General features: G+C 42.7%; 1 protein-coding gene across 9 annotated transcripts in view; it reads right to left on the bottom strand.

The window, feature by feature from the left end:
• GRIA1 (glutamate ionotropic receptor AMPA type subunit 1) overlaps positions 1–14558 on the bottom strand; it is a 321912-nt gene that overhangs the window by 89813 nt on the left and 217541 nt on the right. For all 9 annotated transcript variants that reach the window (XR_010587683.2, XM_073994634.1, XM_045394430.3 and 6 more), the window contains exon 11: positions 13891–14261. Coding sequence is in view for 8 of the 9 variants with exons in the window: in XM_073994634.1 (XP_073850735.1) it covers positions 13891–14261 (371 nt within the window). In the remaining variant the exon portion in view is untranslated. The remainder of the gene's footprint in view (positions 1–13890; positions 14262–14558) is intronic.

The following is a 14558-nucleotide window of genomic DNA, read 5'->3' as shown; positions in this document are numbered from 1 at the left end:
TCAGTATGATATTGGCTGGAGCACATGCCTTTTACTGAGCACTTATTACATGTCGGCACCATGCTACGTCCTTTAAATACCTTATTCCATTTAATTTTCATAATGATTTCAAAAAGTATAATCCTTATTTTATATATAAAGTGTGGCAGATTGTATTTTCCAAAGATGGTCACAATACCCCTACCCCTCCATTCCACACCTTCTTACGATGCGACGCTGAGCCTTCTCTTACTGAAAGATAGAATCTATGTTCCTTCTCTTTTAATCTGGTTGGGGTTGTGACTACGGCAGAAGTCACACTGTGTCATTTTTGAGGGTAGGTTATGAAAGGTGATACAGCTTCTGCCTGCTTCTTTTTGGGACACTTATTCTTGGAACCCAGCCATCGTGCTGTGAGGAAGCCCGCGGAGGAGCCAGGAGAGGGCACGTGTAGGTGTTCAGGCCAAAAGCCTCGACTGCCAGACATGTAAAGGACGGAGTGAGCCCTCAGATGATTCCTTCCCCCAGCTGTCAAGTCATCCACAGCCTTCTAGATTTTCCATCGAAGGCCCCAGATACAAGCAGAGACAAATCATCCCATGGTGCCCCTTTCCAAATTTCCTGACCCATGAAATCCATGAGCTTAATAAAATGACTTTTTTTTTTTTGTCACAAGTTTGGAGTGATTTGTTATACAGCAGTAGTGGTAGAGGCTCTGACATGAAAAGCTAGTTGCCCAGAATCACACAGAAAATTAGTGTAAGAGGCAGAACTAAGCCCAGGCCCAACTCCAGAGCCCACGCTCTTAGCTTCTCTGTTGAGGAAGCCCTACAAATTTACAATTCCTGCAAAACCAATATCCGCCACTCTTGAGATGTAAAGAAAAATGAACCTAATGCTGACCTCAAGGAAACAAAAGCAGGTGCCCAGGAGAGCAGGAATGGAATTGTGGACAGTCTGGTTTGGCAGGGAACGGTTACTACCAGAGAAATGAGTAACACTAGCAAAGTGGGCAGGTGTGTGGATCCAGTTCTTGTCCAATAACTGAGCTGAGAAATAACACTGGGATGGGATGAGTGGTGCTGCCAATATCCTCCAGTCATAACACTGAATCTGGCAGCTTTCCTCCTCCTGCTGGAAACAGCCTCTGGACTTTCCTCTGGCCGGAGGTGGGCCAGCAGCACAGCCAGATAAGGAGATGCCTGTCAGTGAGTCTCAGAAAACTCTTAGCAAGGAATAAATGATTGGTGGGGGACCAGGGATAGGGTGAGAAGGAAGTGAGGTGATTAACATAATGGAAGGGAAAGAAAATCAAGATTTTTGACTCTCTGGTATGTACTATGTACTAGGCCTCTGTTTGCTCATGTATTCTTATAATGATCCTGTGATATTGGTATGCATGGACCTTTTTCCAAATTTGAGGAAACTGAGGCTCAATGGTTAACTTATTGGCTCAAGTCTGAAAGCTTAGTAGCTGGTGGAGCTAGGATCCAAACCCAGGTCTATCTGAATAATAGGATCCTTGGCCTCAAAACACAGTCCTCTCTCCTTCTTTGCTTGACTTGTCCCCCCAACCCCTTTGTCTTACCTGTAGTTACTCCTATAAGTCTTGCTTAATCCCTTGGGACCAGCCCAAGTTTCTCCTTTTCCATAAGTCAGCCCAGATCATTTTAGTCCTCGGTGATCTTTCTCTCTTCTCTACCTATTGACTATTAACTCCACTTTTGGGAATTATTCAAATGCATGTTCTGCTTTATTATCTACTTTTCTCCTTGCATACCTTGGTTCTTCTACTGCATTGCAAATGTAGAGGTCTGAACTCACTTCTTGCTTCTTTAAATCTGCCATAATACTTAGTTAGCTTTGTGCCTAATGCAAGGTTTAGATCCCAGGTGGTGCTCAATTTAAAACATCGGAGTGATGACTCCTTTCTTGTATCTGTAGAAATACATGCCCACAATAGCCAGAACCAAAGTCAAGCAAACTCCCTCTCTATTGACTTCTTTTCCATTCCCAAAATGAGACATGAAAGAGAAAATGAATCTCAGGGGGGTCCCCAGCCAGGAAGACATTTTTCTAACAGCCCCTTCTACCTGATGCTCAGGAGATAAATAACCTGGCAGCAGTGGTGGCCAGTGGGTTCCCAAGTGCTCAGCCAGGACCCTTTGAATCCCAGAAGTTAGAATGTGGCTGGCAAAGTTCCATCCATGGTAGACTAAGTCTTAACACCAGTCAACAAAGGTGGTCCACAAGAAGTTGAGAGCTACTTCCTAGAGGTCTTTTTGATGGCAACTGAAGAAGTGGTCCAACATTACCTATTTTACACACTGTGTGTTTCTAAGGTGACACTTTAATAGCCTCATAGCAGGGTACAGGGCCCCAAAAGTCATGGTATTGGGTTTATCATTAAACTTGGTGAACTCTGAGCCCTTGGCCAATGAATACCTAGGAAGGATCTTGATTGACAGGTACCATGGCTCAACCCACTTTGTTGAGCTATGGTAGCCGTCAATCAAGATTCTTTCTAGGTATTCATTGGTATTGGCTCCCTCCCTTATGTGTCTCCCTCTGCCTCAGTGCCTTTGTTCATGATCATTCCCCAGCAGGGATTCCCTCCTCATTTCTCTTTGCTTCTGTGGAGAAATCTTATTTCGTCTTTCACGGCACCATTCAATGCTTCCCAGAAGTCTCTGTTCACCTTAACCCACACGAATTTTTCCTTTCTCAGAAGAACTCTAGCACTGATTCCATGAAGTATGTGTAACAAAGGATTTTGTACAACCCTTGGTTTTACATTTCCCTAGTTCCTGTGTTCCAGGGAGGCAGCATGGGGCAGTGAAAAGAGCCTATAATTTGGATCAGCAAGACCATAACCTACGACTTCCTGGTACTGTGACCCTGAAGATCTCTACAAAGTAGCACAGCCATTATTGTTCATCCTCCTCAACAGTTGCTTCTTGCTCCTTTGGATGATGGGCTGGCATTTCTTTCACCAGCTTTCTACTGATGGACACTAAGCCATCTCCTGCTTTTTAAAACAGTGAAATGAATGTCCTTATGCATACATCTTACCAAGTTTGCATGACCATTTCTATAGGATAAATGGAATTCACCCATAGGATAAATAGATTCCAGATCTCTCTCACAGTCACAATTTTAAGGCCATTTCTGATTCTATTTCCCTGTTTTCTCCCCATTTATCCTTCCTACTTAAAGTGCTACAGTTAACAACATGCCCTCTCCAGCTTTGGCTGTGACTATGGAATGTCCCACAGTCCCTTCCCAGCTGAAGTTGACTTTCCAAAGTGGCACCAGTTACATTTTTGCTCTTATCTCTGTCTCACCATCTCCCTCACTCCAACTGAGCAGGTTGCACCTGATCTTGGTGGGGGCAAAATGCTCTCTTGGGTCCTCACTTCTGCTCCCTCAGGAGGTGACTCTTAAAGACAAAGATACTGTTAGGAATAATACAAATTAAATAAAAATTCAAAGCAAGGCCCACTAAAAAAATCAGAGTTAGGGAATCCTATAAAGGAAAAAGGATGTCCCCCCTTTTATAAAAATTATAAGAATCCCTGGAGGGCCCTAAGGGACCTTCAGAAGATTGCTGGTCTTGGAAGACAGCTGTGTGTCAAGGATAAATCATGGGTATTAGAATCAGACAGACACAGGTTATAATCTCAACCCTGCTGGGTACCCACATGCAAGTGAATTAATCTCTCTGAGCCCCAGTTTTCTCATCACAAAATGATGTTGATATACCAGGCAGAGTTGTCAAGAAGATTAGCTGTAACATGATCTAACATTTATCAGATTGCCTGACACACAGTAGGTACAACACATGAAAGAAAGAAATTTTTGCTACTATTTTTCCAGCAAAGAGATCAGCTTTCCTGAATAGTGGGGTAGCTGGCAACATTAGGATGACAAGGTAACTTTATTTTCTGGTTCCCTTTAATTTCTTTATCTCCAATTCTTCCCACTTCTTCTCCAAATCCATTCAGAGACCAGGACTGAGTTGCCCTGTGTTGCACAAGTAGTTAGTGACAGCTAGAAATTCTCTCCATTAACCAAGTTTCTCTTCATTAAGTGAAAAATAGGACAGAGTCCTAGCTACTGTGAAGATAGACATTCAACAAACATATATTGAGTATTTAGAACACACAACCCCTCATGTCAAGTTTTGAATGAGTTGTAGAAATGAGTTTACTAGTCTCAATAAGGAACAGACGTGGTAACTATAGTGCAGTGTTGAAGATTTAAGATGCCCTCTGAGAGGTGTAGGTGACAGCAACAATGGCAACAGCAGCAATAACAACAGCATTTACTGTGTGTCACCCCTATGCAAGGCAAATGCTTTCCGTGAATCACATCATTTAATTCTCAGAATATCTCATTTGAGGTAGGTCTTATTATTTCCCCTATTTTCCAGAAGTGGAAACTGGGTGTAGGAAAGTTATTTTCTAAAGCTCACACAGTTAGTAGGTGGTAGAGTCAGAATTCAATTCCAGCCAGCCCTGCTGCAGAGTTCAAGCTTATAACTATGACTGTAAAGCACAGATTCAGAGGAGTAATTGGGGTTGGTTGGGGGAGAGTGAGAAGGCAACATTTGCAAATGGGGAAGGAGTTGAGCAGGAAAGTTGGGAAAAGTCACTCCAAGCAGAGGGAACAACAAAGGCATAATGGGAGTATGGAGCTGGGAGACAGAATGAAGCACAACTTGGCTTGGTTGGAGCCTTGGCTAAGCTGGGAATCGTAAGGAGGTGAGCCTTAGATGGGGAGTTAGGGCAATACTAGAGACCATCTTACTCCCATTTTGCAGTGGAAAAAGTGAGACACAGAGAGAGAAAGTGACTCATCCAGTGGGTTAGTAGTAGCTGAGATTGAGTTTCTTTTTAAGTTCTTTTACCACCTCCTCCATCCCTTGTGACAACAGCTGGTCCTACTTCTGCCTTTGGGTGGGACTCCACTCTGCTTTAGCAGGCACTGTGCCTCCTTATTTTGAGGCCCTTTCTCCTTAAGCCACTAGATGCAAACAGTGACTGTCATCAGCTAGGTTTGTGGTTTCTGTTAGTGTCCTTGACACCATTTATTTTCTGCTGGGTGTCTTGGACTTAATTCACCTATTATCCCCTTTGGACATAGCTAGAGGTAAAAGCATATGTAAGTGGTGTAGCAAAAATGATTCATTCGCCACAGTTGGATGGTGGTACCTCACTCATATTCAAAACCATCAGGCTCCCCAGAGGGGTTTCAGCATACTTTCCCCATCAATTCAATTAGCTATGCTTTCATTTTTTTTTTCTGTCTTGAACTCAGTACTTCTTTGCAGGTAAACAATTGGGTTTCTTGGTCACAGGTGCTATATATCCAGTGAGGGTTTAAAAGAAAAACAAGAGGTCTCTCTGGGAAAATGCAGAACCTATGAAGATGTAGCTAGCCATAAATAGGCTTCTCTGGATACAGAAATTTAGGGACCGTCTTTCTTTTAGTGCAGCCACCATTTATGGCCTGGATTTTCCAAAGTATATGAAAGGAAAGAAAAATACAGCAATCAGATTTCATACTTGTAATCAAAAATAGAGGGGAAAGGGAGAAAAATTCCCTTAAAAATATATAAATAAGATATTCCAAGTGTGTCTAAATGCAGTAAGTACGTACGAAGGTTGTTTTATGCCTCACCATTCTTTTAGGGCTCTCAAACTGGTGGCGTACAAGCTGAAGCTAGGCATGCTTTTGTTTGGTCTGCACAGAGTTCCCATGGCAATGACTGTCCAGAGCTGAGGGGGAGCTATCCTCTCTAGCTGACACATGCATGTGCAGTTCATCACAGCCCCCGGCTGACTTCCACTCCTATGCTATTGAACTTACACTAATTATCTGTGTGATTTTGGCTATGTCCCTTCCCCTCCCTGTCACCCAGAATCCTCGCCTATCGAATTGGGATGGCCATGTTAATCACATTTTTATTTTGTTTATTGCCTGCCTCTTCTCTCTGGAATGCAAGCTCCAGGAGAGTAGGAGTTTTTGTCTGCTATGTTCTGTGATGTCTCTCACAGTACCTTGAACAATGTTTGTTAAATAACAGTTGCTAAAGAAATACTTAATGAATAAATAAATGAATAATTGGTACTCAACATCCCTTTCAGCTCTGTGAAAAACTTTCTGAAAATTTTCCTATTGTAATTTTGGAGAAAAAAAATCTCTCCCTCAATTAAACTGTTCAAAGTATAAACTTCCAGAACAATCTAGAGAGAACAATTATGCTTCCCCCTTGCTGATGGCCAGAACTGCTGGCTGAGACACAGAAAACGATGGTTGCATTTGCATATCCAGTGAAGGCTTTTATTCTCCTGTCACTGCACTCATTTTAACACTTCCGTGCTGCTTTTGGAGCTTGTGAAACTTCTACTCTTCTTCTCAAAGGTCTGTAAAACTGCTCAGTAGCACAACCTGGTTCTGGGTCTCACCATCAGGTAGCAGAAGATTAAAATGGAAAAAGTAGGAGCCATTGATCTGGAGTTCCACACCCCATCCCCCATGATGGGGGCCACCCCTACACAGTCCATGCACACTTCACACCTGCCATGACTGCAGAATTACCTCACCTGGGACAGTCCCTTTGTGTTGGTGTTGCTTGCTAATGGAGAGGAAAACACAGTCAAGGGGGAAATACGCTGGTGAAACCCTTCGTAAGTTCCTCTTGCTGGCTTGGCCTGCAGAAGGCAGGGCCATCAGGACAGTCAGGCCCCTGCTTTGAAGGCCACAGTCAACCCCCAGTGCCAAGGGCCTTGCTCACCCAGCAAGTAACATACTATAGGGTAGTGAGCCAGCAGACCCTGGGCTCCATGTTTACGGCTTTTGACTAGCATAATTTCTAGCTGCCCTATGGGCCTTGCTTTTCATATTTTTAAGCTGACTTCCCTGGACAGCCCGCTAGTTCAATGACTTCCAACTTTAATGCTCATCAGCCCTGGGGCAGAAGTGGGTGGGGAGGCTTATGAAACATGTAGAACTTTCTCTCCAACTGCAGTTTCAAATTCTAGAGAGCTGAAATGCAGTCTTAGAACCTGCATTTGGACAAACATCCCAGGTGATTCTGATGCAGAAGGTCCCAGCAGAAACCCCCATGCCTAGTCCCAAGACCCAGATTATCTATTGCACATTTCCTGCTCATCATTTTTGACACATCCTTGTGACACTGTTCCTTGTAGAAACGAACCTGTGGCCTAAATGAGGTTTGCCTTTTCAAAATGAGAAATGTTTCACAATTTCAGGCTGCCTTCATCAACTTGCCTCAATATTTACTCTCAGGCTCTTTCTCTTCCCCACAATACTCCAGTGACATCAAGATGAGCAAGAGAAATGGGTTTGCACAGCTCTTGCTGGGAGGGGAGGACAGAGAGCAGGAGGTGGAAAGAGGAAGGTTTCTCATAGACTCTCAGTGCCAGAGGCATTCTGGTTGCTATGAAACTAGTGTGTGAATGCAAAGGTCAGGCTATCATTGGTTATTGGCTTGGGCTCTCCTCATTGGCCACTGTCTTTCTATGGTGAGTCAGTTAAAAGGCCCTCAACAAGGCTGGGCACAGTGGCTCACGCCTGTAATCCCAGCACTTTGGGAGGCTGAGGTGGGTGGATCACAAGGTCGGGAGTTCAAGACCAGCCTGGCCAACATGGTGAAACCCCAACTCTACTAAAAACACAAAAATTAGCTGGGCGTGGTGGCACGCGCCTGTAATCCCAGCTACTGGGGAGACTGAGACAAGAGAACTGCTTGAACCTGGGAGGCGGAGGTCACAGTGAGCTGAGATCATATCATTGCATTCAAGCTCTGGGCAACAGAGCAAGACTCCGTCTTGGAAAAAATTAAATAAATAAATAAATTACTGGAGGAAGGAGGTTATGATATCAGACTCCAGGAGATCTCCAAAGGGCCATCGTTTCCCTGCCTGAGACTTCTTCTCCCGGGAGTAATTATCTCTACCAGGTGGAGACAATTATTACACATTCCAATACAGTTTATGATCAAGAATAAAAGAGAGAATTCTGAAAGCTAAAGTCATAATTTCCCATTTTCCTCTATTCCCCTAGCACCCTCTAACATCCTCTCATTCTCTTATTAAAGTCACCTGAACCCAGAAAAATACTGATGCCGTGGAGAAACCATTGGGGAAGTGGGGCCGTGGGTGCAATAAGCTGAAGAAGCTCACTCTCAGTTCATTCGAAGGCAATGGAGCCTTGGGCTGAGACTGCAGTGTAGGGTAGCATTGGATTGGGCACCAACTAGCCATAGGTATCACCTGGGTGATCTTAGAGAAAATGCCTTTCCTCCCCTCTCTGGCCTCAGTTTCCTCATGTGTAACATGGGGTGGGTAAACTAGAGCATCCTATTGATCCTGCCCAGAGCTAATAGACCCTGGCACTGTAGTTCCATGTTTTCCAAATGCTTCCTCCCCCTTGGACTCACCCTTGATTCTTCCCCCACTCATCCTCATAGATCCAATATATCAGCAAGTCCTGTCAATTCTAGTCTCAGAGTGAACCATAAATCCATGTCGATGACCATCATTATAATTTCCATCTCTGTAATTTCCCCACGATGGCTGTGAGAGCCTCTTGCTTGGTCCCTCTGCTTCCACTCTGGACTCTTCTCTGCCCCAATTCATTTTCCTCATAGCTCCCTAGAGTGGTATTTTAGCATACAAATCAATCCTTCCCTTGCTTAAAACCCTCTAATGGTCTTCTATTGCATTTACAATAAAACATGAAATTTAAAATGTGACCACAGAGCCCTGCACGGGCCTCTGCCTCTTCCTCCAATATTATCTCAAACCCCTGTCCTTTCGATTCACAGTAAGCCAGACACACTGGTCACTCCTCCAGTCCTCGAGAGCACTAAACTCTTTTTCACCTGAGAGCCTTTGCACATGGCTATTTATGTCTCTTAGCTCTGTACAAGTCTAGCTCATTCTCACCCATCAGCTCCTCAGAGAAACCTTCTCAGAACACTCCAAGTAAGACTTGTTTAATTCCACTTCTTGTATTATCTATTGCAACAGCAGGTTCATTTTATTCATAGCACATCCCAACTTACACATTCACGAACGTTTGTTTAATGTCTCTTATATCACTATACTGCCAGTTCCTTGAAGCAAAGGCTCCTGCCCTCCACACTCCAACATCAATATATCTTCATATCCTCAGCACCTAGAACCATGTCCTGCATGTCATAAGCAGTTAGCAGTATCTGTTGAATAAATGAATGATCTTGACCACACATACAGGGAAATGGACGGGAAATGGACCAGAAATGAAAGTTGAGGGAGCTAAAGATAAATTTTGTCTGTGATGATTTTTATTCCTTCTTTAACATACTCCTCAAAATCGAAACTATCTATTAAAAATAGATCTTTGGGCTGGGCACAGTGGCTCATGCCTGTAATCCCAGCACTTCAGGAGGCTGAGGTAGGCAGATCACTTGGGTTCAGGAGTTCAAGACCAGCCTAGGCAGCATAGGGAAACATCATCTATATAAAAAATACAAAAATTAGCTGGGTGTGGAGGCTTGTGCCTGTAGTCCCAGCTACTCACAAGGTTGAGGTGGGAGGATAGCTTGAGCCCAGAAGGTCAAGCTATGATGTCAAGTTATGCAGTGAGCCGAGATTGTACCACTACACTCCAGCCTGGGTGACTGAGTTTTAAAAAAGTTTTTTTTTTTTTTCTTTTCTTTTTGAACAAGAAAGAAGCAGGCCTAAAAGTGAATTCATGGGTCCCTTTTTAATCTCACCATCAACTTAATTAAAAAAAAATTATAATCTGTGATCATAGTTGAAGTGATTTTTAACTTTCACTGTTAAAATGGGTTATATAAACCAATTTATTGAATATACATTTCAAAGGGTGGGTGGAGGAGTCTTTAAAGCATTTCACTAGCATTCGCTGGCATACACCATTGACTGTGCTAATTCTGGATTCCAGTGCAGAAAACATTGACTTTAGGCACAGTGGCCAATATTGTCAGTTGATTCCCCCAATATCGATTCCTACCCTGCCTACTCTAGAGGCTGGGAAACCTAAATTCTTGCCTTCTCAGCCTCTCTTGCCACTAGAAATAATCATGGCCACTGTCCTGACCAATGAGAAAGAAGCAGACATCTGTGTGGGTTGGAGAGTATTTTGTTAAGCTTTTGTTCTTCTGATCCAAAAAGACAGAAATAGAAGGCAACACTTTTTTTCCTTCATGCTGTTTGAACATGGACACAATATTTGGGAACCGCCATCTTATGAACAAGAAGAAAAGGCCAAGATAATTGCAGAATGGCCAATCTGGATTTCACCACAAGCCACTACCTGCTACCACTTTCTTACATGTGAGAAAGCTAACCCTCTTTACTGGGTTATCTCTATCTTTACCGTATTACTATGGTCAGGTTTTGATGTTATTTGCAGACAATTACACTTGGTCACATTTTGTTGGTTTTTGGTTACTAGACATTAACATCAATTTTGAAGAGATTAGAAAGAGTTAAAGCTACTTGTGGCTAAGTGCAGATACATGCAATTCAGATGAAATTGATTTCCACAAATTCTAGATTAGTAAGGGTTTATGACATTTTCTTTAAATAAGCAGCAAGATCAGTTAATTGAAGCTCATTTGAAAGGATGTTGGATGAATGCCAGCTTTAAAAGCCCCTTCTACTATAGCACCCAGAGTGTCTAACACAGTACCGTGCATATCAGAAGGTCATGAAACTTACTGACTTCATCAGGAAATATATAAACAACAATGACAACAAAAGTTTCTATTGATGTTTTTCATTGTCTGCTTAGTCTATAACTTTGATCACTGTCTTAGCATCCTTGTCTTTTTGTCTGGGTCAAGGTAAGATGAAGTACATGTCTCTTCCCTTCTACATATATTTCCAAGAAACATTTTGATACATTCTCACTCTCAAGGGAGGTTTTACAGGCTCCTAAACTCTGGATTAACCTTTTTATCAAGGCTGGCTTGATAAAAAAGTCCATCTCAAGTGGATCAAAGTTCTAACTTACTCTGGCAGTTCACCCTTGTGTCTGTCCGACCTTTCAGCCAAAGTCAACAACCCTTCCTCCCAGTTCCTATGAGAAAGAGCCTTAGGAATCCAGATATTGCTGGTCTCTGGAGTAAACCACTGGCTATTTCTGCTTTGTTAATGGACTTCTCAAGAAGAAGGTATTAGGCTTTCAAATCAGTGTGAGCCATGGTGGCATTGTTTCTTCCAGTGAAGTTTAGACAAAATCCAATTAAAAAAATCAATAACATAATAAAAAAAAAGCATCCAGTTGTTGCACTTCCTGTGTGAAGGCTGGGTACTGTGTTACAGGTTCTATACATGCTTTTAAACCTTCCAACGACATTTGAGGTAGGAACTGTTATTTCCATTTTATTAATGAAAAAGAGGCATAGAGTGGAATTGTTTTATTAAAATCAGGGAGGAGGGAGGCTGGGTATGTTGTTCAGTTTCCTCTTCACTCTGTGTCAACTCCTACGATACCCTACTGGAACCCTCAAAAGTCCAGAAAGCATGGTTTGAAAATCCTCTTGCAGCCAGAGGTCACAAACTCAAACACCCTCTGGGACCAGCTGAATAACACAGGAACAAAGAAGGTCAGATTGGGGCTGGGGTGAACCTTGAATGCGCGGACCTGTTCAAGAGGACAGCTACCACTCAATTTTGGACAACCATTGCCAAATTCTGTACAGATTAAACAAAAACATGTCTGACAGAAGATTCAGTTTATGGACCACAAGATTGAAACCCCTGGAGGAATAGTGGGGAGAAAGAAAACACACCCTGAGATCACAGCATAAAGGTGCTGTGAAAAGATGAGATGCTCACTGATGAAGGAAATAAAGGAGAAAAAACAAGTTCATGGGTCTTTTCTGACACCTGTATGTTGTGATGGCCCTACATTATACTGACTAGTTAGGAATTGTTTCTTCCCACTGTTTATCCACGGGCCTGATTTATTTTTAAGCAAGCCCTTCCCCTGCTTGGTTCTCTCTACTCTTCACCATGTGTTTGCCAGTATTGGCCAAGCAGCCAGTCTCACACCTCCTCTCCCACGCACCCCCCCACCCCCCACTGTCTTCTTATTTAAAGAAAAACAAGATTATAATGAACGATGAGACTTTCTAAGTTATACAGCAGGCAAAATAAGTCCTGAGGGAAGCTTGTTAGAAAGAATTTACTCCATTGCCTCTTAGGGATATTGGTCCTCATTGACACTGAAATGCAAAACGTAGATGGGTGGTAAAGATGCCTCCAGGACATGTCTGTGAGACCTTGATATTATGCACTTATGCCTCCAGATCTATCCATGGAGGCCAAATTCTGAGCCATGACTCCCTGTAGGCTTTTGAAATTTGGTAATCTAAGAGAGTGCCTACTGGAAAAAGAATTCATAGACATTAAGCAACTGTAAAAAGAAATAGAGTCAGTGTTTATTTATCAGGCAAATTGGTGGGGTATTGTGGCATGCACATCCAGAATGTAGTCAAAAGAACAGGAGGTCAGTAAATGTGGGACTTGGTCTAGACTGGCAGCTTTCCTACTTTTTCCCCCACTCTCTCCTGTCCACTCTTTCTCTTTTCTTAGCTTCAGTAACTTTTTTTTCCAAACTAAATTGTGTTCACAAGTCCAATATATAAAACAGACAAAAATGGAGCCATTCTGATTCCATACTGGGGGCTAAAATCCCACTGATTTGGTTACCTGAGTGCTTTCAATGCGATATCTGAGGCACCACTGAGAAATTCCATTTTCTTTTTCTTTCTTTCTTTTTTCTTTTTTTTTTTTTTTTTTTTAAGACGGAGTCTCACTCTGTCACCCAGGCTGGAGTACAGTGGCACGATCTTGGCTTACTGCAACCTCTGCCTCCTGGGTTCAGGCGATCCTCTCACCTCAATCTCCTGAAGTAGCTGGGATTACAGGCACCTGCCACCACACCCGGCTAATTTTATTTTTATTTTTATATTTTGTATTTTTAGTAGAGACAGGGTTTCACCATGTTGACCAGGCTAGTCTCAAACTCCTGATCTCAAATGATCCACCTGCCTCGGCCTCCCAAAGTGCTGGGATTACAGGCATGAGCCACCACGCCTGGCCTGAAATTCCATTTTTTAATCACAAGAAACAAATTTACATCATCACTGGAACTAGATTATTTCCAGAGTCTTACTCAGAACCAAAGAAAAGAAGAACGTTTTTCTCGTGAAGATGAAGACGCCAACATCTACTAGGGTGAGGTGACTTTCCGAGGGCCACATAAAGGGCCCATGTGCTAGAACCAGTGCTAGAACTTACTCATAGTCCAGTGCTCTTCCCACCATGCACAAGTAGTAAAGGACAGCGTTCTGAATCTCAGCTCACTTGCCTACTAACTATGTAACACTGGCAAGATAGTCAACATTTCTGTGGTTCCTCATTTGTAAAAAGAGACATGATGGGAATACCACCTTATGTTCGTGTAACGACTTAATGAGATAAGGCATGCACGGGACTCAGAACCTTGCTTGGCATTTGGTAGGTGCTTCATAAGGGTTAGTTGTACCACACATTGCTTCCTTCTTTCCTCTGTACCTTTCAGCTACAATGCATCAGTCATAATTATGCCTATTAACCTTGACAGAGCACATCAACCATACAGCAGACAGAGATGGCCCAGCCACAGGATGATCCAGATAATCCACAGCATACAATGGACAGTTGACTGTAAAGAATAGTTGAAAAACCGAATACAGTGGAGTCTGACATAATTCATCTCTTTACTTTCCAGTATTTTTTTAAAAAAACAAACCAACAAAAACAAACAAACAAACAAAAACAAAACCATAGCATTAGGCAAAGGGATTGGGAAGAGTTGACTGACCTGGGAGAAATGTCACATCCTTGCTGCATGAAGGCTCCCAGAGAGAACCACAAACTGTTGAATATCCCAAACTCATTGGACTGGTCACTGGTTGTCTGGTCCCGTCCTTCCTCAAACTCTTCACTGTGCCATTCATAGGGACTGAAGCGGCTGACCAGAAAGAGGACGACACTCACTCCAATGTAGGCAAAAACAATGCACATCCAAATCTCATAAGCCAAAGGATCAAGGAAGGAGAAGACGCCCGGCTTGGATTTCTGTGGTTTTTTAATCATGATGGAGATCCCCAAACTCATAAATGGTTTGGAGAAATCTATAACTTCTTCCCGGACCAAAGTGATAGTTAAGGGAGCCACAGCCACATCTGCTCTCTGAAAAAAAAAAAAAAATGCAGGTGAGCTCAGCAGCCCTTTTCATTCTTTCATTTGTCTTCTCATTGTGACTATTCTTTTGTGTCTTAAAGGATATGAGAGTGGGAAAGAATCTTTGAAGTCCAACCCCTCCTACTCTATAAAATATTTTTGATGAATGGATGGTCAGCTCAATATCTTACAAGAGATTTTCTAATTATTTGACAGTTCTGAATGTTAGAGACATCTTCCTCATGCTACAAGAAGGAAGCTGTTGTGATATCTGCTGTTTTTGCTTGCTCAGCAGCTCCCCCTACT

This window comes from Macaca fascicularis, chromosome 6 (genome assembly GCF_037993035.2).
Source record: "Macaca fascicularis isolate 582-1 chromosome 6, T2T-MFA8v1.1".
In the NCBI taxonomy this organism is placed as follows: domain Eukaryota; kingdom Metazoa; phylum Chordata; class Mammalia; order Primates; family Cercopithecidae; genus Macaca; species Macaca fascicularis.
Note: the sequence above shows the minus strand (reverse complement) of the source record. Positions and strands in the feature narration are given on the sequence as shown.